Consider the following 24,662-nt stretch of genomic DNA (forward strand, 5'->3'; position numbering starts at 1 on the left):
TGAAGTTCGCTGTGCGCACGACGAACAAATGGATTAAGGGAGCTGCGGAGCCGGACCGTACCAAGGAGAGCGGATTTCCAATCCCGGACATCCAATCAGACAAGGGAAAAAAAACTATATTAGAAGGGCGAACAGGTAGAATAAAAGAAATTTGGGGTATAAGGTCAGAAATTGATAAATAAAGAGTATCGAAGACAAGGGGAGAAACAAAAAAGGCTCTATGCAAGACAATAGATTTTGAAGGCAATATCCCATGACGAGCAATGCCATCGGCCGGGAATTATGCAACTGGGCTTGGTCAGCCCGGGGAAGGAGATGTTGAAGGTAGGCCACTGCGCTGCTGGAGGAATAGCGGGGGATGGCGTAGGCACAAGTGGGTTCTCAGCGAGCCAAGGGCATCTGCTGTATAGATCCAAGAGAATGAGAAGTTGAGGAGGAGCAAGTTGACTGAGACCGATAAGTAGATCAATCCTTTTGTCCCTCGTTCTCGATCAACTCCAGGATCAGCTGGCTGCGCTCGAACTCAGGATGCTGCATGCAGATCTTAACCGTCCGGCCAGTGCTCGCGAGCGAACTGCCATTCGACAGTCCACTAGATAGGTTCACGGCTCCTCCGGAGTTCGTGGGAATGCTGTTGGCACCAGAGCCGGGCATGCTGCTGCCATCATCGAGACAGACAACACCATGACCCGGAATCACCTGGCGGAGGCGGCCGTTCATGGCGTTCCGCACCTCGACGAAATCATCATTGAAAAGTATAAGAAACCGGCCGTAAAGACACGCCGAATGAGCGTGGCCTACAAACTCCATGACCACGCTGCGGGACACGTCACCGTGCTTGTTAACATAAACGGCACATTCCGTATACACTACCAAGAACTCGCTATCACTGAGCCGGAACATGCCCAGCGGGCGCAGAGTGCCGATGCGATGAGCAATGCTGGTCAGCTGGGCCTGTGCTTCCGGAGGAGCTTCGGAGCGGAAGTCCGGCACGGACCACGTGTATTTCTTGTCGATTGTGAGAATTTCAATACCCCGCTGGGTTGAAATAGCGAGAGAGGAATGAAACATATTGATACCATAACATTCCGAGGGGATATAGAATTCATCGTACTCGCGGAAGAATTCGGTCTGTGAGCGCCGGGAGAACAGACGAGTTCGACTGCTAGATGATTTTTGCACCACGGGCTCGAGAATCTAAAGCCACAGTGAGCAACAAGCACGAATGAGATGGCAATGAGGAGACAAACCTTGAATGTGGACGAGAGCCCGTCTCGCTTCTTGTACATAATCAAGGTGCGGTCTTTCATATGGCCTGCTGCGAAAAACCCGACTTCACGGCTACCTGACAGTTTCTGCGGCGCGCGACGAGCCGAATCTGTTGTTGTCTGCGTGGCAACGCCACCCGGCGGGCATACGACATCCAAGTGGTAGGCGATTAGAGATTTATCCGCAATCAGCACAAAGACGTTGAACTCTTCGAAGACTGCGATCTGGGTGACTCGGATGATTGGGATCGCCTGCGATGATATCATTAGCTTCTGCTCGAGCAAATGACGACTTCATAGTACATACCCGAACCCAGCCTCGAGGATCATTATATTCTGAGATATAGACCCCGTAATCGGTACCAATGGCGCACATCATTCGGCCAGGGGGTTGTTGGAAGACCGTAGCACAGTGAACTGCAGTTCTGCAAATAGGAGTAGGGCGTGGTGAGCCCGCATACCGCTCTTCCACATCCCTGATAGCTCTATCAAGAGGCGTGGCATCTATGATCACGCTCGTAGGGGGCAGAGCAGCTTCAGAGGTCGCAAAAGCAGTGTCGGCCAGCACACGGAGTCTGAAAGGCTCGGCATTCTGGGCAAACAATGCTGCTGCATGTTTCGTTTTCGCCACGGTAATCTTGTCGCACCATTCCTGTCGGCTCTGAGAGGAGAAAGCGTACAGTGTGTATGTTCCGTTCTTTCCCAGGTGTTTGATCTTGAAAGGGTACAAGATCTTATCATCCTTAGAGCTTTCCAGAACAGTTGCCGGCACCATGGTCTTGCTCGAGCCTGAGTTCCCAGAGCTGGCCGAGTTGCCACTAGCCGTGTGAGCTAAAGTGTTTCCGCCTACACCCCGACCAGCGGCCTGTGGTTGAGTCATGGTAGCCACGCCACGCACAGCTGATTTCACCACCGGATCATCGTTGGTGCTCTCCAAGACTAAAAGATCCATAGGGATGGGCAGCTTCGATACATCATACCCCTCATATTTGATCGTCCTCGAGGGGTCCCGAGTCGTAAAGGTTTTGGCTAGCACCAGGTAATGGTCAAAGAGGATGGCATGCGTGTCCACCAAGAAACGTGTCCGTGTACCTGGACGCTGCAGGTCTCCTCGGAAGATGATTTGACGGCCCAGATGTTCCAAGTTCAGCTCAACTTCTTTCTTCATCTCTGGACGAAGTTGAAGCTTAGAGCTAAGCTCTATCAGTTCGACCTTCTTGGTCATCTCGCCCACCTTGGCATCACATTCCAAGGCAACCTGCTTGATCTCTTCGATCGCCTGGGCAAGATTCGTTTTCTCTTCAGAGTCCTTGACCATGTTCTTGTACACGGTAACCAAAAGCAAAGTGTAGCGCTGGATACGTGTGATCGGGGCTTTGAGATAAGTATCCCAACTCAGGCGATTCGACATTTTATGGTCACGGGCTTGGTTGAGGAATTGGCGGAAAAGGACATTGACCTCAGCTTCTTTGCGAACAAGGTAGTTGGCATGAGGGAATGTGGCGGCATAATCGATATAGACGGCCCGGGCTTTGCGAATCCATTCCCGAAAGATGTCGCTGAACCCGGCAATAAATGGCCCTTGCTCCTTCTGACGGTACTTGAGCTGTGCAAGAAGATAGTCTTCATTGACCTTCTTGACTGGATCAACTTTGCCAAAGACATCGTTCAAGAACTTACTCAGGCGCTTGGGCTTGATGACAGAAGGTTGCATACGGGACAGCTGGTCGCGGTATAGTTCTCGCAAAACATCGAGTTGCGCGATGAATGAGTCCTCGGTCGTGACAATCTCATGGAGATTATTCTGACGATCAATTTCCTTCTTCGGATATGTTTCCCAGAGCTCTTTGGGTACTTTGTAGAACGTCACCCAGTCTTCAGCTTTCTTCTCAGCCTCCATCATTTGCGCCTTCAAATTCACCTTCTTCAGCGTCCGCATACAGTGGTGGGAGTAACACCGCCCGAGTACCTCCGTTTCCTCTTCGTGCAACCGAGGAGAATAGCAGCCGGTGCCGGTAATTTGAAACAGGACGCCGGATATCGTGCCTGAGCTGAACTTAACCCACTCCTCGTCCTTCACCAGCGCCTCCTCGGCTAGCATGTTCTTGACCACGCGAGCAGCCAAGGTTTCAGCATCGGCCATGTTCATCGTGGGGACTTTATGGGTGAATAAGGCGACAATGGCATCCACAATGGCCTGCTCCTTGAGGTCCGTCTCGTCCTCACTCAGCTCACGGATCCAGGAGAGGACAGAGCTCAGCGCCCACGGCTCCGAACAGCGACGGAACTGTTCCGAGGAGAGCTTGGCGGGGTTGAACTTTTTGCGACGGCCAGCCGGGATCGCAGGGAGATCGAGCGCCATTGCCGCAGCGGCAGCATCAGGAGAGTCGTCAAACCGGAGCGCACCATATTGCTGCTGCTGACGGAGCAGCTCCTGCTGCTGCTTGTACTTCGCCCGATCTGCATCGGTTTTCGATCTGATAGGGGGGTCAGTACGAGGTCCAATTGGATGGCTCGATAGTGATGTCGACCGTGGCACTTGAGCAGAATTGGGCACGGTCGGGTTGTAAGAATCAGGAGCAACAGGGAAAGAAGAGGGAGAATACTGTGTAGCATCCCGCACATCAGCTTGGTCCTGGTGACGATACGTTCCTGCCGGCATCAAATGAGACCTGAGATTCGGGTTGTTGACCGGTTCGACAGGAGCCGGAGGAAGGGGCCGCATCCCAGGATGAAAGAACAGGTCCCCAGGCTCGTCCCCTTGGCCGGAGCTCTCACTTTCTGATTGCTGCAGGTCCTGATGCTCTCCCAGCGGGCCATTAGTCTCATCTCCATAATCGAAGCTCATTCGACGTTGGTAAGCCCCGGGCTCCGACAGCCCTCCTGTGCCCCCCGCATCCACTCGGGCATGATGCGGCATTTGCGCGTAAGGATATCCAGACGAGTCCGGCGGAAGCGGGTATTCGTACTCCTCCGAGTACTCGTCGCGATCATCTGCCGACAGATGGGAGCCTCCCAATGAACCCGAAGTGGCCGGCAGTCGATCATCACCATAGCCGTCGGTCCCATAGCCATTCTCTTCGTAGCCTCCAGTTTCGCGATAGCTACCACCACCGTAGGAAAGCTGATCATCCTGAGGCCAGTCAGCAAGAGGTGATGTTGCCTGTGTGTCCGATCGCGCTCCATAGGCACTGATGATCGATGCGTTGGTTTCTCGCCGCGCACGTTCCTGCAACCGCTCCGCTTGAACACGGTCCTCCTCATCGGCCATCTGTAACATTGCCAGGCCGGCCGCGGCCTCAGCGTCGCTGTCGTCGCTATACGCGTCATAGTTCACATACTGGCCCATTCCAGTGGCAATGCTCCCATTAGTATGAGTGTGTCTCTCATCGGGCGAGAGGCGATGAGACAAATCCTCTGCGTCGACGAACAGATCCGCATCCGCATCGACCGGAGGGCCCGGCAAGGGGCGGGCTTGGGGGTGTCGAGTCAACGTATCTGTCCGGCGCGGTGACACTGGGGACTGGACTTGATGCACGGGCGGAGTTGGTAAGGATCTTCCGGGGCCGGAAAGGGTTAAACTTGCGCGCTTTGCGTACAGGTCCTCTCCCGTTGACGAATGCGCCGGGGGGGTTGGAGGTTGGTCGTCTGAAGCAGCCGGCAAAGCCGCTTCGGAGCGACGGGGAGACTGCGGGATATAACCGGACAACTGGGCGTTAGTCATGTACGGAGGGGAAGTAGGAGAATTCAGATCGGGGGGGCCGAAAGTCGCGGGAGAGGCTACATTGTAGGTGGACGGAGATGCGAAACCGTACTGTGCGGCCGGAGACACCCCCCCATACTGCGCAGCCGGACGGCTTCCATAAGGGTGGTCGGGCCCGCGGGGAGGGGGCGGGGGTGGGGGTGGGGGCAGTTGAGGATGCGGAGGCCCATAGGTTTGGGGGGTCGGAGGGGCCTGGCTGTATGTCATGGATGGTTGTCGTTGGATGGCGGCGGAGTGTAGAGTGGCTGTCTGGTAGGCAGCGGGATTGTATGGTTGATGGCCAGGCGCGATCGGGTTGCTCTGCGGGGAGCCCGGACCCGAGTAAGCGATCGGGCTGAAGCCGACTTGCTGCTGTGACGGAGTGGGTGGCAGGGCATACTGTTGAGGGTTGTAGGCGAGCTGGGTCGGGGAAGCGGCGGCGGAAACCGATGAGGTGTATTGATACTGGTAGCTGGACTGGGAGGATGCGCGGGTGCGAGACATCTGAGGGGAGGAGGGCGTGGGGAGATGCGCATATCGAGGGTCTGCATAGTCATCGCGGTCCTGACCGCCATAACGAGCGTTCACCTCGGTCGCTCTGGCATTCTGTGGCTGCTGAGATGCCCCCAGAAGCCCTGCATCGTCCCCCACATTGTAGCTGGGCATGCGTCGGAGTTGCGGGCTGGTGGGCTGCGTGGGATACAGGTCATATCGGGTGGGCTGCGCTGGGGCCGGAGGAGAATTCGGTGATTGGCCGTAGATCGGATAACCGTTCTTGTAGTGCGCCATGATGGATGAAGCGAACGACAACGAAAAGACTCAGGTGGGAGAGTCGAACCAAGAAAACGAGGCTGACAGCACGCGACGGCGACCGGGAGGGAGGGAAAGGAGGCAGGCAGCTCGCAGAGGATCGGCGCTGGGACAAACCCACGTTCGTGGCTGTTGAGTGGGGAGAGGGAGCGATGAACAACAATCGGCCACTCAGGGGAGAGCAACAACACTCCCTCCGAATTCACAGCGGAGAATGCGTGAATGACGGAAAGGAAAACTCAAGGACAGTGGAAAGGGAGAGGCGCCGACCAACTAAAGCTTGTTGGTAAAGATAGTGAATCGAGCCTCATCCGGAGGTGAGCCGACAACGACAATAACAACCAGCGCAATAACAAGATAGAGCAGAAAAGAAGCTGGTCAGACCACCACCTCTCCACATACCCTGGACAACCAGGCGATCGGAGTCCCACGAGGAAGCGATCGTTGGAAGTGGACGAAGAGAGGAGAGGTTGGTAGCAGGTGGAAGGCAGAGAGTGAGAAAGAAAGAGGGAGATAGAGAAGGGTGGAGAGGGGGGAGGAGGAGGAGGAGGAGAAGGTGGGAAAAGGGTAAATGGAAGCGACGGGTAGCCTGACAGTACAGTTGGAGAGGGAGAGTAGAGAGAGTGAGGGATTGTGTGAGAGAGGAAGAGAGAGAGAGAGACAGAGAGAGGGTCTTGGCAGTGGGAAAGAAAGATTTGGCGGAGAATTCAGGAGTGATGGGGGAGGGAAAGCTGGAAGGGGCAGGCGGTCAACATAAGGGATGAGTGGCCGGGCTGACCGTTACCGCTTTACTACATGTGTACTAGGTAGGCCACTCTGCCTGCTCCCTTCTCTTCCTCGAGGCTCACTCACTCACTCAATATACATCCATACCGGTAAAAATAATCCCAACCAGCTATCAAACTTATTCCGCTACTCTCCACTTCGTGGTCAGTCATGCAGGATGTTAAATTACAATTCGATAAATGCAAACGCGCTCAGCCTCGAGGCGCTCTTCTTCCGAGTCCCCCACCAATCTAGACACTAAACTCTAGTCGATTGCCCGCAAAGTCCCTGGCAAAGAACCGACGCGGGTATTCCTCACCTGACGGACCTATCCGTCATCAAATCGTGTTAGCAGCGCCGACTTCAAGTCTTGTCTCCAGGGTCTGCCAAACCCACCCGAGCACATCCCTAGTTGATCTACATCCATCGGAGCCGCAGGTCCTCCGCTCTCCTGATGCGCCAGGATACGCTTCTGCAGCGTCTGCAATTCATCGAGCGAGGCGACTCGTAGACAGGCGTGCCGCTGTGAGTCGAGCTCGGCGTTGGGACCGAGGTTGACGTGGATTTGTTGGCTTCCGTCGGGGGTGAGATTAAACCTTCGGAGGTCAGCCAAGGTGCAAGGTGTCGCGTCGCATGATGGGGTTGAAGCAAGCAGGACTCACCACAGGATCGTTCCCTTTTGGAGCTCGGGTACGGGGGCCGAGACCAAGCCCAGAGTGTCGCTGTAGAACTCGGTGGCTTGGTCGAGGGTGCCGTCGGGGACGAGGATGTTGACATGATGGATGCCGGAAATCATTTTGACGGGGTGTGCTTGGAGGTGCTCGAGGTGCTCGTGAGGCTCGTGAGGATGATCGCAAGTCTATAAAAGTGAGGGGATGTAGAAAGGAAATGAATGGAGGATGGTGAAGTCATTCCAACCCCGCAGGGTAATATCATATATCCTTGTGACCCAACACGAGACTGACTAAAGTAGAAGCATTTCCCGCTGCAGGTCGGGGGTGTCTCGGAATCTGTTTTCCTGGGATACTATCCCTGCGGGGTGCTTGATCGAACCTGCTCAGAGTATTCATTGCCGAACCAGTTCGGAAAGTTCTCTGAGCCACTCTCTTAGGAGATACCAAGAAGAGACTCTTTGCACTGGTAGCATTTGAGGACAACTTGAAGATGTATTATCATTTATTGTTCCTAGCACAAGCCGATACCGGGTCGGGCTGATCTGGCAGCGGCCCGAAGCCGGGACGGGACCCTTTTATGGCCAAAAGATGCTTTCAGGGCCACTAGATGAAGTGGTTCAGATTTGTTTGATGGTCTTGAAACATGAAAGATAAATAAAGACAAAGAATGCCTGATGTTCCATTTCTACAATGTGGCAACTGTTCATTTTACTAAGTATGTCTACATCCATCATCCATGTTATATAACTACTACAAGTGGAGTTGATCTTCCCCACTGTTTTTTGGTTGGTTGGTCCCTGTCACGGAATTCATTCCGCCGACCGGAGCGGATCTTCCCCGGGCCCGTTCCTGATTTCCCCCCCGCCTTTCTCATTATATCAACTCTCCGTTTCAACGTCGGTCTTTTCTACGTCTCTGACTTTGCTCCGGCTTGTACGATACTGATGAAGATCGATCAGCTATCAGGTCGACTGACAGACAAAACCATGCGTTCTCAACACCTTCCCGGATTACCGCAATTTCCCCCCAGATTCCCTCGAGCCCCAGCCTGATGTCGAGTACCCCGATGATGTGCTTCCCGCCTGGATCCACTCGAAGCCGTGGGCTGTCTCGTCTGCGGAATTAACTTCTGCTGCACACCACCGCGACGACCAAACAATCTGACTACACTCAAGGCACCATGGCGAAATCGAGGCGAATGGGGTTCGACATGGCCGCTGCTCCGTCTCTTCCGCTGAGGATTGTCCGCAGCCCAGCTGCCGCCAATTGATTCATGCAAGTGGATCGCCACTTTGGGTCTCGAAAGACAAACGCGATGGACCTCGAGATAATGGCTCCGTTTTTGACCCACATGCCGGGAGGAAACTTTTGGATGAGAGAGAGAGAGAGAGAGAGAGAGACGAAACTCTCGGTCAGCTCGCCGGCACCTGGCTAGCTCGTTTCAAGGATTCATCGGCCCCCAGCCGGCTGCTGTGCCTTTTTCAGTTCTCAATTCTGTCTTCGTTATCCACCATAGGAAGCTTCTCTCGGGCGCAGAATCTGATCTGTGATCATGAGCCGAATTCCTGTCGAGAAGTACGAAAATGAGACTAAGGACGCCTACTCGGTCTCGGACCATTTCGCCAGGACCCCTCGGCGCAATCCCTGATCAGAGCACCCGGACCACCATGATACCATTGAGCTGAAAATGATCAACACCTACCGTCTGCAGCAACAACTCACGGTCGGCTCCAATCGGAGCCGTACCCCGCGTGAGAAATGGCTCCCCATGGGTGCCGGGAAGCCCTATCCGCCCCATCTCCCGGGCTCGGAGGAGTACGTGGTGGAGTTCGACGGAGCGGATGACCCCATGCATCCCCAGATTTGGCCTCTCAAGCGGAGGTACGACGGCCGATGATCTTTTATGTGAACATACCATTGATGCCCTGCTAGAGTCATGATTGGATCGCTGTTGACCTTCTGTGCCTTAATCACCGCATTTGTTAGTGCAGTCTTCGCAACTGCCGCCCCACAGGTCGAGAAAGCCTTTGGGTTTGGCTCAGAAGTTGCCGCTCAGGGCACGACTCTGTACGTGCTGGGCTTCTCGGCCGGCCCGACTGTGTGGGCGCCCAGCTCCGAGCTACTCGGCCGCCGATGGCCTTTAGTGATCGGCATGTTTGGCTTCGACATCTTCACCATTGCCTGCGCGACCTCCAAAGATACGCAGGCCATCATGTTGACCCGCTTGTTCTCTGGCTTCTTCGCGTCGAGTGTCATCGCCCTGGTCCCTGCCAGTCTTTCCGATCTCTTCAACAAGAACAACGTGCAATCTCCATTGCCATGTACACAATGTCCGTGCTCACCGGGCCATCCACAGCACCCTTTGTTGGTGGCTTTATTGCCGAAAGCTATCTCGGCTGGCGCTGGACTCTTTATTTGCCTGCCATCGTCGGGTTCTTCAGCTTGTTGTCGATGGTTGTCTTCTGTGAAGAGACACACGCACCGGTCATCTTGGTAAAAAAGGCGGCTATCCTCCGATGCCAGACTCGGCACTTGGGGATTCATGCCCGACAGGCCGAACTCGAAATTGATTTGAAGGAGCTGGTAATGAAAAATCTGGCCCGTCCGTTCTTGATGCTCTTCACCGAACCAATCGCTTTTCTGCTTACTCTGTACATTTCCTTCATCTACGGATTAGCATATGCTCTGCTGGAAGCAATTCCGACTGTATTTTCCGGCACCTACGGGATGACGGGCGGTGTGTCCGGCTTGCCCTTTATCGGCCTGATTATCGGAGAAATCTCCGGCAGCGCTTTCGTTCTCTCTCAGCAAGGCTCGTATACTCGGAAGCTGAAGGCCAACAATAATGTACCGATTCCCGAATGGAGGTTGCTGCCTTGTATTGTCGGGGGCCTGGCATTCGCAGGAGGATTGTTCTGGTGAGTAAAGTCTGGAGTCCGATGTTATCGCGCGCTGACAGGTCCTGCAGGTTCGGTTGGACGGGTTGGAATCGTTCAATCCACTGGGTGGCGCCAACGGCCGCCGGAGTGATGGTGGGACTCGGAATCACCTCGATTTTCATGCAGGGCTTTAATTACCTGCTGGACTCGTATCTGCAACTGTAAGCTTACCTGCTGGTTTGCATTCGACTGTATTGGACTAACACGACGCAGTGCTGCATCCGCGTTCGCAGCCAACACCATGATGCGGTCCATGGCTGGGCCGGTCTTTCCCCTTTTCACGGAGCAGATGTTTCATAATCTGGGGATTCAGTGGGCCGGTACCCTCCTGGGCTGCATCGCCGTGGTGATGATTCCGGTTCCTGTACTCTTCTACGTGTACGGACCACGGCTGCGGAAGAAGAGTAAGCTAGCGCCGCTTCTAGAGCCAGCGGAGCAGCTGAAAGGGGTGTAGACCGTATGACGAGGTGAATACGTGGGATAACCTAGACTAAATATATTTGTGCCATCATGGCTAGTCCAGCCGACCACACCTGCTTAAATTGCAAGCGAATAATGCTCACTATCCTCGCAGTCCAACCGAGCGCGTTACATCGGGGTGAGAATGTTCAACCTCGTCCCCGGGGGTTTCAACCGGATAGACTTTTCGGTTGCTATGTAGGGATTGCTTTCCAGATCTAAAACGTCCTTCAGACCAGATATCTAAGCCTTTAACCATATTCGCTCTTTGCAGGAGCTGAAAGAGTGGAGGAAACTTGAATCCATGATCGGCTGCAGAGTGTTGAGTCTCACGAGATGTACTAGAAAATCCCCGATTCATTTGACCGCGAGAGGATCCTTTAGTTACCAATGACAGGAGTCTAACACCACAAACCCGAAACGAGAATCATCGTGCAACTATGGGTATGAAAAGAACAACTCACTGCAGATGTTAACCTTCACCTACTCCTGCTCCTTGTGCCTATAACCATAGGAGTTAAGCCGAACCTGCATGCACTAGAGCGAGAGCAGACAAGAATCACCCCTGGTTGTCGTCGATTGGTCCTCCCAGACTGCGTCTTCCAGGGACTCATTCTTCTGCTTTTGCACGCCACTCCAGCTCAGGGCTGAATTTTCCATGGGAAACGGAGTCCGCCTATTGATGGGTGTGGTTGTCGCACATTCCACAGTCCGTCCAATCGCTGGTTTGATTGTCATTGCGTATATGCGCCCGACTTGGGGCTTGGGGATTTGCTTTCGATGTTTCAAGGACGATAGGCTTGTCCTCGAGCTACGATCATTTATCACTGAGACGGCTGATAATTACCTGCGAATAACTCTATCAGAATGGCTGAAGCCGGATTGCATCCAGTCATAGCCGTCTTTTCACGGAGAAAGATCATCATCTGAAGAAGCATGTTACACAGCTCGTCACACAGTCATTCCATGGGTTCAAGTGCGGCTGCAGGCCTTATAAAGGCCGGTGCACCCGTCGAGAGTCTCCCAGCCACCTCAGGATTCAGCATCGATGGTTGCATTCGTGATTTTGCCTGGGTGATTTTCTTCGAGGTGTTGTGATCTCACGTTCACTGCCTACTGACGCGGATCCGGTAACGTTGCGGGCAACTCAAAGGTGTGCAGTACGGATATCTTAGGGACGCCAATATTCACTAACGACTATTGCCCACGACTATTGAGACAATCACAGATTCATGTGGAAGCCCTGGGGTTATGATGTAGGCAACAGAAACCAAATGTTGCCTCAGCGAACGTTCACCCGTCCGCATCGGCATCAACGGTGGCGCAAGGGGCGCACAGCGCACTGCCTGCCCGAGCGTGAGACCCCAAAGCCCACCACGGCCGCACAGACCAGAACCCCATGAAGACACCCCATTGAATAGGCACAGTAACGCCACGTGAGGGAGGAAGTTCCTGGGAACATCTGATCCGCCCCCTATCCGGTCCCAGATATAAGTGAAATGCTCTGTACCCCAAGCTTCGCACACCTGATCCACGAATCGGGACGAACAATTCGAGTCAATGCAGGCACCAATAGAGCAAGCATTCTTCGTGCAACGTGAGTTACATTCGTTGCGGTGGTCTTTCGACCCCTGCGTTCCAGCGACATTCCGCAGGGAGGATGGGGTCGAGCGGGAATCAGATCCGCGGAGGCGCTGCGGGATCAACCTTGACCCTGGGGCTTCTGATTGGGGACGTTTCTCCGATAATGGGACGGTCGCATCGGATACGCGATGGTGTGGTGGGGCTCTGGCAGTCATAGGCACAAGCTCGCTTCGTAGCACAAAGGTGGTTGGACGTGTAAGCTGCATGTCGATCTGCCCATGGCGAAGGTGGCTGCAAGCGACGGTGGCTAGCATGGCCTCCTGTGCCATCAGCAGACTTGGGTCTTGTACGGGCACACACACCCGATCTTTGATCACTAACCACCCCGAGCAACCCGGTGGTGTGGTATTCCCATACCACGCCCCGTCCCTCGCGGGTGGTCCGTTTAGGGCCGTGCCCAGCATTCCCGGAATTGAGGCGGCTGGGCGCCGGAGACGGCATAAGGTGGAGGACGTTTCCTTGGTTCTATCGCGCCATATATTGCTCCAGTCCTTACGATTTCGAACTGGAGCAACTCACCTCGAGGTGCGTATGACGAGAGTTTTTATCCGAACCCCGATGTTCCAGCGGGCGAACCATCTCGGCATCAAACACCTTGGACGAACACACTATCGGAAATGAGTTCCCTTCGCTCGCTTCTGCCGGTCACCGGCTCCTTCATCGCATTCATCCTGGGCATCCTCTGCCTATTCTCAGGCAGCCAACGCCAGTTTCTACCACAGGGCAATCTCCTGACGGTACGTTGCACCCCGACCCACAGAGCTAGCATATATCGCCCCACGAAGCACTCAACTAACCCGCCCTGCAGCTCTACACCAGCGGCGCCGGTGGCGACGGCGCGCCCGACTTCTTCATGGTGTACCCAATGTCGTACTGCGTGGGGTACCAAGAAACGTGCGTGACGGACGCGAAGACCAACAGCACGACGATCCAAGACCGCATCACCGAGTGCTCGGACCGCAGCGTCGTGTTCGCCTTCAACCCGGGCGAAGCCATCCAAAAGGCGCTGGGCAACCCGCCCACGGGCCTGGAGCCGGGCAGCTGGCCGGCGTGCATCACCAACGACTTCCAGGCGCTGAAGCCCACCAACACCACGATGGTGCTGTTCCTGATCTTCGGCACCATCGCCGCCATCGTGGCCATCGCCATCCGCATCTGGACGATCGCGTCCGCCCGCGCCACGCGTCCGGACTGCGCATCGCAGCCCCCGCGCTACCCCGGCACGGAGACGGAGCTGGAGCTGCCGCCGGTGAGCGTGGGGTTTTACGCCATCTTGGTAGGTCTCCCTTTCCCTTCCACTTTCTGATGTGACGACCCGATCTAACAAGCGCAGATCAGCGTATTCAGCTTCGGCGTGGCGGCGACCATCGCCAGCGTCATCGCCAAGGAGTTCGTCGATCTGATCAGCGAGTCCGGCAGCGAGAAGGGCATCTCGGCGGCCGGCGGCAATACCTTCCAGGGGATGGTCTGGACGGCGGTGGTGCTGCAGTTCCTGGGCACGTTGCACGACTACATTGCCATCGTGACGTATCGGCGCGCGCTGCGGGCCGAGTATGACCCGCCGGCGCCGCCGCAGGGCGAATGCGCGGAGCAGAAGCGGCTGGTTGTGGAGGAGGAGGAGGAATCATGATGGGGCTTGTTGCATTGGCGTTGCATTGGCGTTGCATTTTGGGCGTTCGGGGAAGCGAACACGATGGGTTCTGGCTTTTTTGACAGGGTTGGGTCAATTGTGTTGATTTGGCTAGTGGGATTCTATCTTGGCGTGTGCTCGGTTTGAGTGAATAAAAGTCATCAAGACCCCGAGTACAGCCCTCAGGTATTCTACACGAGTTTGTCACTTGACACGACTGGCATACACAGAACCCCCTGAACACTCTACCCTCAGCAACAGTACTCCCTGCACCATGATCCGACCCAGCCCATGGAGCAGACTCCCCCCTCGCCAGATCTACAGTACACATTTCACCAAACCAAATCCAAAGCGCAGTGCCTCGCATCCGGCACGTCTAAAAGACCTCCCCACTGAGAATCTCCTCCCTGCTCCCCAAAAAGAACAAAGGGATATGCTCCGTAGGCGCCTTGACAGTGACGACCTCGCCACCAGCAAACGTCTGGTTGGACCACCAATACGTCCAGCGGCCCTTCTCCGCGGCATGAGGCAAATACACCTGCCACTCGGAGACATTCGGCCTGGTAACGGGACTGACCAGAAGCCGCGGACCAAACATATACGCCTGGGTGGTGAAGTTCGCGTTCCCGGCGACCAAGGCACTGACATTGCGGTCCGAGTGCTCGAAGTCCATGTACAGCGGACGCATGATACTGCGGCCCTCGGCGCTGAAGCGCTCAAACACGCGGGTCAGGTACTTGGCCAACTGGTAGCGCAGACGGATATAGCCGACGAGGACGGGGGTGTTGTGGTCACCGTAGGACCAGGGCTCGTTGGCGCAGGTGTAGGCGGATTGCGAGGTGCATGTGCGACTGCCGTGCGTGCGCATGAAGGGCAGGAAGGTCGCCCACGCAAACCATCGCACGTACAGCTCGCGGAACTCCGCCGTGTCGATGTTCCCGCTCCACCAGACGGTCGGGTCCGCCTGGAACCCCCCCGCGTCCACCGTCCACCACCCCCAGCCTGTCGCCGCCGCCGACAGCCCCGACGCGATCTGCGCCCCCAGCGTCTTCCATACCGACGTCGTGTCGCCCGACCAAATCACGCTGCAGAATCGCTGCGACCCGATGTATCCGCTGCGGCTGAGCGAGAGATGCGGGCAGGCATCGTGAGACGTTGTGCTGGTTGCGTTGCGGTACCCCTCGTCGATCGCTTGCTGGTGCGCCCATGGGTATAGCTTGCCTACGCTGCGCTGGGTGCCTGCCGCGTAGAGTACGTTGGGTAGGGCGTACGGGATGGATTGGATGTATGTGCTCTGTCCGTTGTTCTCGTACGCTTCGCCCAGCGCCCCGCCGTCTGCTTGGTCGATCCAGAAGTTCTCGATCCCCTGCGTGTAGTAGTTCTTGTGCAGCATTTGCCACAGGAAGGCGCGGGCTTCGGGGTTGGTTGCGTCGTAGTTGCGGATGTAGCTCCCGTTCCAGCTGTCTGTTGTCCCGGGGCCCGAGCGCGTGGCTGACAGTAGGCCTTGGGCTTGGAGGGCGGCGTAGTTGACTGAGTCGTCCGCCACGCTCGGCCAGAGTGAGGCCATCAGCGCCGCACCGGTGGTGTTGCGGACGACCGCCGACATGTGGCTGACGTTCGGCCACAGCCGCGGGTCCAGCGCCCAGTCGCCCTGGTGCGCCCAGGATTGGTAGTCGATGACGAAGAGCGAGACGGGGATGTTGCGCGCGGCGAAGTTGTGCGCCAGGAGCTCGACTTCGCTCTGGTTCTCATAGCGCAGCTTGGACTGGATGTAGCCCAGACTGAAGGCGGGGGGTGTCGGGGCGCGGCCAGTGAGGGCGGAGAGACGCCGCTGGAGGGTATCGTATTTGGTGGGAGAGGCAGCGTCGGCGGCGACGATCACATAGTCGACGAGGGTGGTGGACTCGGCGACGAACTTGGTGCGGAGGGTGCCGAACTCCATGCGGCCCTCGGCGGGCATGTTCCACACAAAGCCGTAGCCCTTGTTGCTGACGAACACGGGGGTGGGGATGTAGGTGTTGAAGTTGATCAGGTCGATGACCGAGCCCTTCTTGTTGATGCGGTGGTCCTGCTGTGTGCCGGTGCCGTAGATTTGCTCGTCCGGCGTGGCGCTGAAGCTGAACTCGGCGCGAAACTCGGCGCCCGGGCCCGGCCATGTGTAGGTGCGCGGGTTCAGCGACTTCAGCGGCGCGTACTCGTTCGTGAGCAACGTCTCGCTGCCGTCGGCGTTGACGCGCGAGAACGCGAGTCGGTAGCCGCCGGCATTGCCTCCCCAGCCGGTCGTGCGCACAATCAGATTCCCGTTGCGCAGCGTCTGCGGCGTCTCGCCTGTGGAGGTCATGTCGTAGCTCATGCCATGCGCGGTGCCGTTCTCGAAGCCTTCGAGCGGAGGGTCGTATAGGAAGCTGATTTCCTGGCCGGTCGGAGGCCGAAATGGCCAGGCACGCACGCGGAAGCCATCGTAGCCGTACGGCTGGATGAGCAGCGTCTCGAAGCCGTGTTTCAGCCGGAGGCCCGTGGTGTTGGGGTGGAAGTAGTCGGCCAGGCAGTGGCCGACCACAAGCAGGGCTACGAGGATGTACATTCCGTGGGATGCACCGTATCTCGAAGGCGTGTCTGGCAGAAAGGCATACTGTTTTTTGGAACTTAAGTACTCATGTATGCTGGAACAATTTACCCGATTAGCCTAAGAACAGGAATAAGAGCATCGTACGACGAGTAGACTCCGATGCTAGTGGGAGGGGAACTGTCGATCAGTGTTGATCGAGGGAGGGGGGTCTGAAATAAATCGGCGCTTGAACGACTCGTCAGGTATGCGGCTGCTGATTGGAGCAGGCTGCGAAATCTTGCGATTCATCCTGTAGACGGATAGGGCTTGTCTATCCCGTGACCGCGATGCCGAATTGCTCGATCGCATTTGTATCTGACTGCTATGTCCGCGAGACTCAATTCTGCTCAAGTTCTGGGGTAGCGAGCAAGAGGGTCCTCCAGATGCACCCGCCGGGATTTCACTCTTTCTTCTCGGTGGGCCTGTCGGCATGGTCCGTCTGTATGCAGCCTGACGTGGCCGTGCAGCGGCCGAGCCGACGGTTCCGAGTAGTGCAAATTCAGATGGCAGGCCGACAAGCCAAGACCGAACAAGCATGGTGGCTGTGGCTGAACAGAGAATGGGAGCTGACATTGATAAGCAAGACAGATGGCTTGTGCTCTTATCAGATAAATATGTGATTGACACAAGATGCACTACAAAAGATGCACGAACATACTAGATCAGAACGACTGGGATAGATACATTTCAATACACACATTGCACATGCCTATTACTCGAGCAGGGTGGTGAGAGGAATGAAGACTATCTTATGACTCTATACGAATAGTCCCTTACTCGATCATAACACATCGACAACATGCCTCCAAGAACTGCCCGGACCGGAGCCAGATAAAGAGGCCGGGTGCGGAGACCAGCCCATTACTTGCTGCTGATTGGTCAATTCCCGCTCATACGTCAGACATCCGAGGTCGAAACATCACAGCAAAGCAGCTCAACGATGTGCAACTATCAGAAAACAACTGACTCACTTTCATTCGCACGCTCAGAACGTTCACCCGGACAATATCGTCCGGTAAACCCTTCACCCGGGTATCTCCTTATAAACCCTCTCCTCTATCCCCACCAACCCAATCCCATATTCTACAATCCCACCCCGCACCCAAAACCATCAGCAGCAGCATGCCTCCCACGATAACGAACCCCCTCGGCATCGCCACTCTCTCCCTAGGCACAGCAGCACACCACCCGTTGCCGACACGGCTTCGCGCCGCCGCAGCAGCAGGGTACACGCACATCGACCTCTTCGACGACTGCTGGGCGCGCCACCTTTCCACAGAGCACGACCCCACGATCCCAGGCCCAGACAACCCGTGGACGGCAACGCCCGAAACGCTCCGGATAGCGCGCGAACTGGGCAATCTTGCGCGCTCTTTGGGACTGAAAATCGCCTGCACGCAGCCCTGCCGCGAGATCGAGGGACACCTGGACCCGTCCGCCCGGCGCGCAGCGCTCGACTCCGTTGCGGCGCGGTTCCCGTTCATGCGGGCCTTTGGTACCGATCTCGTGTTCATGTGCGCGAATATCCGGATGGATGGGGCTGTGACGGATGAGTTGGAGGTTGTGGCGAGGGATCTGGCGGAACTTGGGGATATGGCGCGGGAGTTTGCGCGGAGGGATGGCGGAGAGGTGATTCGGATTGGGTATGAGGGGTTGAGTTGGGCGAGGAGGAATACCTGGCGGAGTTCTTGGGAGGTGGTCCGCGCGGCGGGGAGGGAGAATGTTGGGTTGGTGGTGGATGCGTTTAATGTTTTGGCCGTTGAGTGGGCGGATCCCTATGCTGGGGATGGGGAGGGGAGGCTGGTGAAGGATTTGAATGTTGCTAGGCAGACCGTCATGCGGTCAATGCGCGATTTGGTTGCCACCGTACCTGGGGAGAAGATTTTCTTCTTTCAGGTGGGCGATGCGCAGAGGGTCGGGCTGGATGAAGTTCGGAGCTGGGAGGTGCAGGAGGGTACCCCCAGGTTGTTGCCTTGGTCTAGGGGGTATCGCTTGTTTCCGGGGGAGAGGGACCGCGGGGCGTATCTACCTGTCGAATTGGTCGCTGCCGCCGTGTTGGCCACCGGGTATCCGGGCCCCGTGTCGCTGGAGGTGTTCAATTACTCGTTGCATGAGACGCATTCCTCTGTGCCTGCAGAGCATGCGGAGCGCGGCATGAAGGGCTTGAAGTGGTTGCTGGATGAAGTGCAGCGAGTGCCGGCTTTCTGGGAGGATCAGACACAGGAGTAGGACTGTATGTCCACGTGTCACAGTAGAAGCTTCTGTATAGCCCCGTCAAACTGCAACTACATACTTACGATCGGGTCTCCTCCTCTTCCTCCTCTTCCTCCTTCTCGTTCCCTCCCCCTCCCCACCCCCATCCCTCATCCGGCTCGGATGCCAAACCAGCAACACCCCCATAACAACCCCCATCAACCCCCCATCAAGCACATACAACCACACCTCCCGGCGCTGCAAGACCCCCTCCGCCCCGCACGCAAACTCCACGACCCGAAACACCGACCGCCCCAACACACAGCCACTCACCACATACAACACCCATAGAAACCTCCACCAAGGCACACGAGTCCTCCTCGCGCGCCGCGTGGGATGCCGGGCCATTCTTCGATGAAACACACCGAGCACACACATAAATGCAGCGAGGAAGAGGATCTGCACGATCAACCCGGCGATGACAATCCAGTTGGCGAGGTGGGTGGTGGACGACGAGGTGGATCTGGCGAGCAGTCCACCGCCTACGCTCTTTAGCTGGCCGTTTTGACTGATTTAGGGAGAGGAAGGGTGGTGGGGTAAGATACCGCCTGCTTGTGCTAGGAAGGCGATCACGTCGCCTATGACGAAGATACGTGTGATTCTGTTCGCGCGGAGAGGGGATCGGGTATCGCCGTTGGTGAGGCGGATGATGCGCGCGAGAATCACGTAGATTGAGGCGGCGAAGAGGGAGGGCGCGATGAGAATCAGTAGGGATTGTATTATGTAGGGGGCTGTGCTCCAGTGCAGCGTTTGTTGGCTGTTGATAATTCGGGCTGCGTAGCCTGTTGTTTCGACTGCGGGCCGTTTATGGGGCTGGGTTAAGGCGGGTTTGTAAGGTGCTTGAGGGTGAGGGCAGGGGAACGTACAGATGCCCCCGATGACGAACGGGGTAAAGAACCAGGTCCGCTGGGCTAGGTAGTGGATTGCGTGGCAGGTCGTCAGCAGCCCGAAGCTGGCGGTCGCGGCGATGGCGGCGGCGAGCGAGGGGGCATAGTGATAGAGTTGGTAAATTGCCATGCTGGGTGCTTTGCAGTCGGAAGATGTGTTGGTGCACTGGGTTATATACTGCCTGTCGTTGCATGGGGGCTCGTATTCGTTTCGATGGCCGGTTAGGGCTATCGACTAGCCTCCATTGCTTGATCAGATGCAGCAAACGGCGTCTAGACGAGCTCTACGCAGGTACATTGACGAATCAGCTCATGATACTCTAATAAACACATTCTAATAAGCGACGCTAGCCCTATCGATCTATCTATCTCGCCTCACCCACCGCAGACGCACCCTCTCCGGCTGAGGAATATGCAGCGTGAGACTCATCGAGCTCATCTGCACGCGCTGCCACGCCCGCTTCTGCGCCTGCGCCACCGTCTCGCCAGCATCAGGCACGATCTCGACGCGATGCCGGCGCAACAGCTGCAGCAGCACGGCGAGAATCTCGATCTGCGCAAACCGCTTCCCGGGACACACCCGGGGCCCCTCCGACCACGCCAGGAGATGTCGCTCCATCTGCGCATCGAAAACCTCGTCGTGCACAGCTCCAGCCCCTCCGCGCGGCGCAAGCACCCACCGCGCGGGCCGCCACTCCAGCGCATCCTCCCCCCACGTATCTGGATCCGTATGCAAAGCAACGCTATTCACGCGAATCGCCGTGTGCGCGGGCACAACCACCGCCGTCTCCCCGCGCTGGACGATCTCCTCGCGGCCCCGCGTCTCGCGCAGCACATTGACAACAGGCCCGTACAGCCGCAGCGTCTCCATCTACTCCAATGAATCAATCAGCCTATACCCCACCATCACACTTCCACCAAGGTAAAGCAAGAGAAAAGAGAGCATACCATAACAGCCCGAAGCCTGATCGCCCTCCCAAACACCTCAAACCCCGGCTCCCCGTCCCCAAGCAACGCATCAATCTTCTCACCCACCCACACCTGCCACGTCGGGAAGATAGCAAGGAGATACACTGCGTAGAGCAGCGTATTCGCTGTGGTCTCATGTCCGGCAAACAGGAACAGGAACAGATTGCCCTGGATCTCGTCAGCTGCCAACCAGTCCCTGCGACCGGTTCTACTCTTGTCCTCGCATTTGAGCAGTGTGGAGAGTAGATCCCCTCCCAGGGTCGACTCGAGCGGTGATCGTCGGCGGTGGGCGACCAGTCGCGCGATGTTGGCGCCGAGGTCTCTGGCACTTGTCCTGAGGGGGTTCGCGCGACGACGACCCAATGGGTATGGCAGGACCCAGCGCGATGGCACGGTCAGCGACTCGAGGAAGCGAAGTAGACTTGTTTTGCACTCCTGCGTTGAGAATCCTGGGGCCTGTGGCGCGGCGACGGGAAGGCAGGCGCGGAAGAGCACGTCCAGACTGATGTTCGCGAGGTCGGGAAATGTGCTCGTTATGGTGGTCTCATGCCGTGTCCAGATTGCGGACAGATGGGCTGCGCGCGCCAGCGACTCGTGCCAGGCGGTTTGGTCGGTGTGGGCGTTGAAGGCGTTGGTCGTGATGCGGCGGTGGCGTTGCCAGGTTGTGTCTTCGACCTGGTTGCAGGCTGGTTAGGGGTGTGTTACAGGAGAGTAGCGCGGGAAAGGGGGAGTACCGAGGCGAGGTGCGGGCCGAAGAGCTCGAGCTTGTCTGCACTGACTGTATCAGTTGCTTGTTTCTCCTTTGGAGTGCATGGTTATGAGGGAGAGGGACGTACCCAGCAAGCCCAGGGGCTTGGCAAACGACTTCCTGCGTGTGAGGATGCGCTCCGCCACGGGCCAGTCGGCCGTCACGAATTCGCGTCCCCAGGGTGTGACCAGGAAGAAGGACTTACCGTAGCGCGCATGCAGGGCGAATTTGTCGCGGAAGTTCCACGAGTGCGTTTGGAAGCGGGCCAGCGAGAAGAAGATGGCGAGGCGGGTGTTGGCGTCGAGGAGCGAGAATATCCCTCGAACTGACCTCGGGAGGGAGATCGCGACGATGAGCACGGGGACGGGGGAGTCTCGGAGGGGACGGTAGTGGGTGTATATTCGAGCCAGGGGGTAAATGATGGTGGTCGCGAGCGCGATGCAGAGGCAAGTGAAGATGGACATGGTCGGACGGGTTGTCCTGGGGGTTAGGGGCCGAGGAGCTCACATCGGGGAGAGCTGCTGATAAAGTACTAATTAGAATCGAGGAGGCGAAATGGACGAGCACTGCGCATAAATATGCATTGATCGAGGAGACCAGACTGGTCTGTACAGCTCAATCATTGAATCAATCCATGGATTTCCCCTTCGGGAATATTAGGGCTCCACTTCGTATCCGTAGCGTTTACTGTCTTGGGTTTAACTCTTCTCGCATGCGTATTCCTTGCTGCTTCGGGTCTCGTACAGTGGGGAATAAAGCATTTCTAGCTTGCCTCTATTTAATTACAGATTTTTATCCAACAAGTTTTTCCTCTTACACAGCCGGCGACATGTCCTTGAATCTCAGCCCATTGCCCACTGCTGCCACCCGCGACTTGCCCAACAATCCATTAATCTCACTCGGGTGAACCACAACGAGGATACACAGCGTCAAAAACATCGGCACTGCGTCGAACACGTAGATGAACGCCTCATGCGTGATCACGTACCCCTGCTGGCCCTGGATGTACTCGATGAACCGCACAATGGACCGGATCAGGATCAGGAAGCTCATCGCGTAGAGCGAGAAGAAGTGCTTCCGCCACGGGATCGACGGCGACTCGGACCGCACAGTGGGATGGCGATAGATCCGGCGCTGGAAGATGACAGCCACCGTGATGAAGAAGCAGAAGAAGAGGATCTGCACCACCAGACCTCCGACGATTACGTTTTCGCCCGTGTGGTCGGTGGCGGACTTGGACTTGACCATGAGGCCGGCGCCTGCTCGTTGTTAGGGTCAATACACGATGAAGACAAAGGAGCGATTCGTACCGGACGCTTGCATCATGAAGGAGAGGACGTCGCCGATAACAAAGATCTTGGTCAACCATTTCAGTCGGATGATCGAGTGGTGCTCTCCGCGGACCAGCAGGATTATGCGACCGAGGATCATGTAGATAGTCGCAGCGAACAGCGCTGGAGCAACCAGGAGCAACGTGCTTTGGATTATGTATGGACCCAGAGTCCAGTCGGGCGATTGATGGCCAGACAACGCGCGACCGCAGTATCCGATGACTTCAACTGTAGCAAGGAAGAAAGCATCAGTATCGACTCGGTGTCTTCGGGTGAGGCTGCAACCTACACAGTGCTCCGATCAAAGCAGCAATGGTCAGCCAGGCACGAGTGCGAATGAGCTGATAGATGAAGATCAGTGTGGCAATCAGGAACAGCAGGATCATGATTACCGCCCCCGCCATGGAGGGATAATATGCGTATGCTACCCAGCCTTGCATGGTGGCGGAAGAAGTCGATGATTTGGAAAGAGATGTAGTCTGGACGTGAACATGGACATGACGGCCGCCGACCTTTTGTACTGTCTGTGCTGGAGTCAGGAGAAGAGATTGTGTAAAAGTGGAAGCTGTTGATCGCCCATCGGTCGTATTTCGTACTTCCAACTCTGTTCGGCTTAGTGGCTGCAGCGCCCCAGCATTGGCAGGCCCAGATTGCAAAGAGATTGGCAAGCGATATTTTTAGTCGAGATCCACTGGCCGCAAAGATCATCGCTACTGGTGGTGGAAAACCGTTGGTTTACTGGGTTTCAGCGTTGAGGTCAGTCTGGGGCAGCTGAACGGGCAACGCCTTGAAACATGCCATGATCTCGGTGGACCTCTGCCCCACACAAAATTATGCTTGAATGGCAATTCTCGAACTGGCATAGACAGATATATGAGGCGGTTAGCATGTATATAACCATAGGATACATATAGGTGTGGCCATGACCTGTAATGCAGAGAAGGGTTAGGCTATGAACCTGGATGGATACAGCCTGCTTCATGGGCGAAGACGCACCCCCCCCCCCCCAGCCGAGGCGGAGTTCGCTTCACAAGGCGCACAGTGCCACGATTCCATAGTGGGTGTTATACCAACCGAGTGGCTCTGATGCCGACGCTGGTTCAGCTTATGCCAGATGCAAATGGCAGCCAGATTCTTGAGAATGGTTTGACATTGGCGAAGCTCCGGCGAATTCACGAAACCCATTCTCCATCCAAGTACGGGCCTTGGGGCGATCGGGATTCGCGGCGGAAGGTCCCCTCGTTGCCAGACTGGGAATCCAGCCGCGGAATCAGCCCTGTGAGTGATGCACTGTCTCTTGGAACGACGAATCGGTCATCAAACAACTCAATATCCTTTTCGGCATGGATTCTGAGGCTCGTTGGGCGGAGATACAGCGTGTCCGGGATGCCGCTGCCGTCGTTGTTCGGGCGGCTTTTGAACGTCTGGGGCATCTAGAGAAGCAGATGCAGCCTGTTATAAGTCGCGACAAAGCTCCAGCACTTAGCACTCACGATGATCAGCAGACGCCTACGGCCAGAAAGCGAAAACACAATTCGACGAGCGATGTCTCATTAAAGGCAGAGGAAGTTGGCAAAGATCGTTTTCGGAGAGCTCGTCTGGGGACAGATCGTCTTGAGAAAGCTGATGTTGAGGAGCTCGTCGTGAGAAAGCTGGCCACGAGCAAGGCCGTCTTGAGAGATCTCGCCGGAAGGAAGCTCGCCGTGAGAAAGATCGCCGCTCATACATCAGAATTGTTCCTCTGTAGTGTTTCGATCGCTATAGGCTCTCCTACTTGCTGCGCTTGCTCATGCTTGCGGCTCTGAGATCAAGACATGACTGATGCACAACGGCTTATCTGTCGAGTTGGCATGAATTGGTTTGTTTGCCTGGGAATTGTTGAGTGTCCTTCCTTCGTTCTTTTCTGATTTTGTATGCGATGATTGCAAATCCTTC

The 24,662-nt window shown here is 56.2% G+C and overlaps 11 protein-coding genes across 11 annotated transcripts; 4 read left to right on the forward strand and 7 right to left on the reverse strand.

The window, feature by feature from the left end:
- Positions 1 to 323: 323 nt before the first annotated feature.
- BO97DRAFT_227960 (putative Rho guanyl nucleotide exchange factor) lies at positions 324 to 5,929 on the reverse strand. The gene is made up of 3 exons (XM_025690696.1): positions 1,576 to 5,929; positions 1,251 to 1,520; positions 324 to 1,197 (listed from the first exon to the last, which is right to left on the reverse strand). Exons 1-3 carry the CDS (start codon positions 5,797 to 5,799, stop codon positions 466 to 468), a joined length of 5,226 nt encoding a protein of 1,741 aa, XP_025547163.1. The 5' UTR covers positions 5,800 to 5,929; the 3' UTR covers positions 324 to 465.
- Positions 5,930 to 6,816: 887 nt separating this feature from the next.
- BO97DRAFT_408587 (putative glyoxalase family protein) lies at positions 6,817 to 7,523 on the reverse strand. The gene is made up of 3 exons (XM_025695894.1): positions 7,248 to 7,523; positions 6,982 to 7,181; positions 6,817 to 6,913 (listed from the first exon to the last, which is right to left on the reverse strand). Exons 1-3 carry the CDS (start codon positions 7,379 to 7,381, stop codon positions 6,837 to 6,839), a joined length of 411 nt encoding a protein of 136 aa, XP_025547164.1. The 5' UTR covers positions 7,382 to 7,523; the 3' UTR covers positions 6,817 to 6,836.
- Positions 7,524 to 8,946: 1,423 nt separating this feature from the next.
- On the forward strand, positions 8,947 to 10,652 carry BO97DRAFT_437913 (MFS transporter; the record flags this gene model as incomplete). Its single annotated transcript, XM_025697881.1, has 5 exons — positions 8,947 to 9,140; positions 9,192 to 9,580; positions 9,616 to 10,177; positions 10,228 to 10,359; positions 10,412 to 10,652. 5 exons carry the CDS (start codon positions 8,947 to 8,949, stop codon positions 10,650 to 10,652), a joined length of 1,518 nt encoding a protein of 505 aa, XP_025547165.1.
- A 1,049-nt stretch (positions 10,653 to 11,701) lies between these two features.
- BO97DRAFT_227992 (uncharacterized protein) lies at positions 11,702 to 12,812 on the reverse strand. Its single transcript, XM_025690697.1, has one exon. The coding sequence runs from the start codon at positions 12,703 to 12,705 to the stop codon at positions 11,848 to 11,850; it is 858 nt and encodes a 285-aa protein (XP_025547166.1). The 5' UTR covers positions 12,706 to 12,812; the 3' UTR covers positions 11,702 to 11,847.
- Positions 12,813 to 12,918: 106 nt separating this feature from the next.
- BO97DRAFT_355029 (uncharacterized protein) lies at positions 12,919 to 13,931 on the forward strand (the record flags this gene model as incomplete). Its single annotated transcript, XM_025692117.1, has 3 exons — positions 12,919 to 13,038; positions 13,110 to 13,581; positions 13,630 to 13,931. The coding sequence occupies 3 exons, from the start codon at positions 12,919 to 12,921 to the stop codon at positions 13,929 to 13,931; spliced, it is 894 nt and encodes a 297-aa protein (XP_025547167.1).
- Positions 13,932 to 14,119: 188 nt separating this feature from the next.
- On the reverse strand, positions 14,120 to 16,897 carry BO97DRAFT_227994 (uncharacterized protein). The gene has a single exon (XM_025690698.1). It carries the CDS (start codon positions 16,513 to 16,515, stop codon positions 14,308 to 14,310), a length of 2,208 nt encoding a protein of 735 aa, XP_025547168.1. The 5' UTR covers positions 16,516 to 16,897; the 3' UTR covers positions 14,120 to 14,307.
- Positions 16,898 to 17,501: 604 nt separating this feature from the next.
- Positions 17,502 to 18,768, forward strand: BO97DRAFT_446424 (sugar phosphate isomerase/epimerase family protein; the record flags this gene model as incomplete). Its single annotated transcript, XM_025698646.1, has 1 exon — positions 17,502 to 18,768. The coding sequence occupies exon 1, from the start codon at positions 17,662 to 17,664 to the stop codon at positions 18,766 to 18,768; it is 1,107 nt and encodes a 368-aa protein (XP_025547169.1). The 5' UTR covers positions 17,502 to 17,661.
- Positions 18,769 to 18,885: 117 nt separating this feature from the next.
- On the reverse strand, positions 18,886 to 19,809 carry BO97DRAFT_308054 (RTA1 domain-containing protein; the record flags this gene model as incomplete). The annotated part of the gene is made up of 3 exons (XM_025691180.1): positions 18,886 to 19,274; positions 19,338 to 19,586; positions 19,659 to 19,809. Coding segments are annotated over 3 exons (789 nt in total), but the record flags the coding sequence as incomplete, so codon positions are not given.
- A 240-nt stretch (positions 19,810 to 20,049) lies between these two features.
- On the reverse strand, positions 20,050 to 21,860 carry BO97DRAFT_327188 (cytochrome P450; the record flags this gene model as incomplete). The annotated part of the gene is made up of 4 exons (XM_025691325.1): positions 20,050 to 20,550; positions 20,628 to 21,323; positions 21,383 to 21,417; positions 21,485 to 21,860. Coding segments are annotated over 4 exons (1,608 nt in total), but the record flags the coding sequence as incomplete, so codon positions are not given.
- Positions 21,861 to 22,209: 349 nt separating this feature from the next.
- On the reverse strand, positions 22,210 to 23,181 carry BO97DRAFT_461982 (RTA1 domain-containing protein; the record flags this gene model as incomplete). The annotated part of the gene is made up of 3 exons (XM_025699390.1): positions 23,017 to 23,181; positions 22,707 to 22,955; positions 22,210 to 22,655 (listed from the first exon to the last, which is right to left on the reverse strand). The coding sequence occupies exons 1-3, from the start codon at positions 23,165 to 23,167 to the stop codon at positions 22,210 to 22,212; spliced, it is 846 nt and encodes a 281-aa protein (XP_025547172.1). The 5' UTR covers positions 23,168 to 23,181.
- Positions 23,182 to 23,813: 632 nt separating this feature from the next.
- Positions 23,814 to 24,532, forward strand: BO97DRAFT_418013 (uncharacterized protein; the record flags this gene model as incomplete). Its single annotated transcript, XM_025696499.1, has 2 exons — positions 23,814 to 24,005; positions 24,104 to 24,532. 2 exons carry the CDS (start codon positions 23,814 to 23,816, stop codon positions 24,530 to 24,532), a joined length of 621 nt encoding a protein of 206 aa, XP_025547173.1.
- Between the last annotated feature and the right edge of the window lie 130 nt (positions 24,533 to 24,662).

Source organism: Aspergillus homomorphus (genome assembly GCF_003184865.1).
Source record: "Aspergillus homomorphus CBS 101889 unplaced genomic scaffold BO97scaffold_54, whole genome shotgun sequence".
Lineage (NCBI taxonomy): Eukaryota > Fungi > Ascomycota > Eurotiomycetes > Eurotiales > Aspergillaceae > Aspergillus > Aspergillus homomorphus.

Excerpts from the sequence above, each read along its gene's own strand:
- BO97DRAFT_408587 (XM_025695894.1), bottom strand. The coding sequence starts at position 7,381 with ATGATTTCCGGCATCCATCATGTCAACATCCTCGTCCCCGACGGCACC. Across the intron at positions 7,182-7,247 it reads CAAAAGGGAACGATCCTGTG|GTTTAATCTCACCCCCGACG; the intron begins GTGAGTCCTGCT and ends TGACCTCCGAAG. Across the intron at positions 6,914-6,981 it reads TCAACTAGGGATGTGCTCGG|GTCCGTCAGGTGAGGAATAC; the intron begins GTGGGTTTGGCA and ends GATGACGGATAG.
- BO97DRAFT_227992 (XM_025690697.1), bottom strand. The coding sequence starts at position 12,705 with ATGCTGGGCACGGCCCTAAACGGACCACCCGCGAGGGACGGGGCGTGG.
- BO97DRAFT_227960 (XM_025690696.1), bottom strand. The coding sequence starts at position 5,799 with ATGGCGCACTACAAGAACGGTTATCCGATCTACGGCCAATCACCGAAT. Across the intron at positions 1,521-1,575 it reads ATCCTCGAGGCTGGGTTCGG|GCGATCCCAATCATCCGAGT; the intron begins GTATGTACTATG and ends ATATCATCGCAG. Across the intron at positions 1,198-1,250 it reads GGCTCTCGTCCACATTCAAG|ATTCTCGAGCCCGTGGTGCA; the intron begins GTTTGTCTCCTC and ends CTGTGGCTTTAG.
- BO97DRAFT_227994 (XM_025690698.1), bottom strand. The coding sequence starts at position 16,515 with ATGTACATCCTCGTAGCCCTGCTTGTGGTCGGCCACTGCCTGGCCGAC.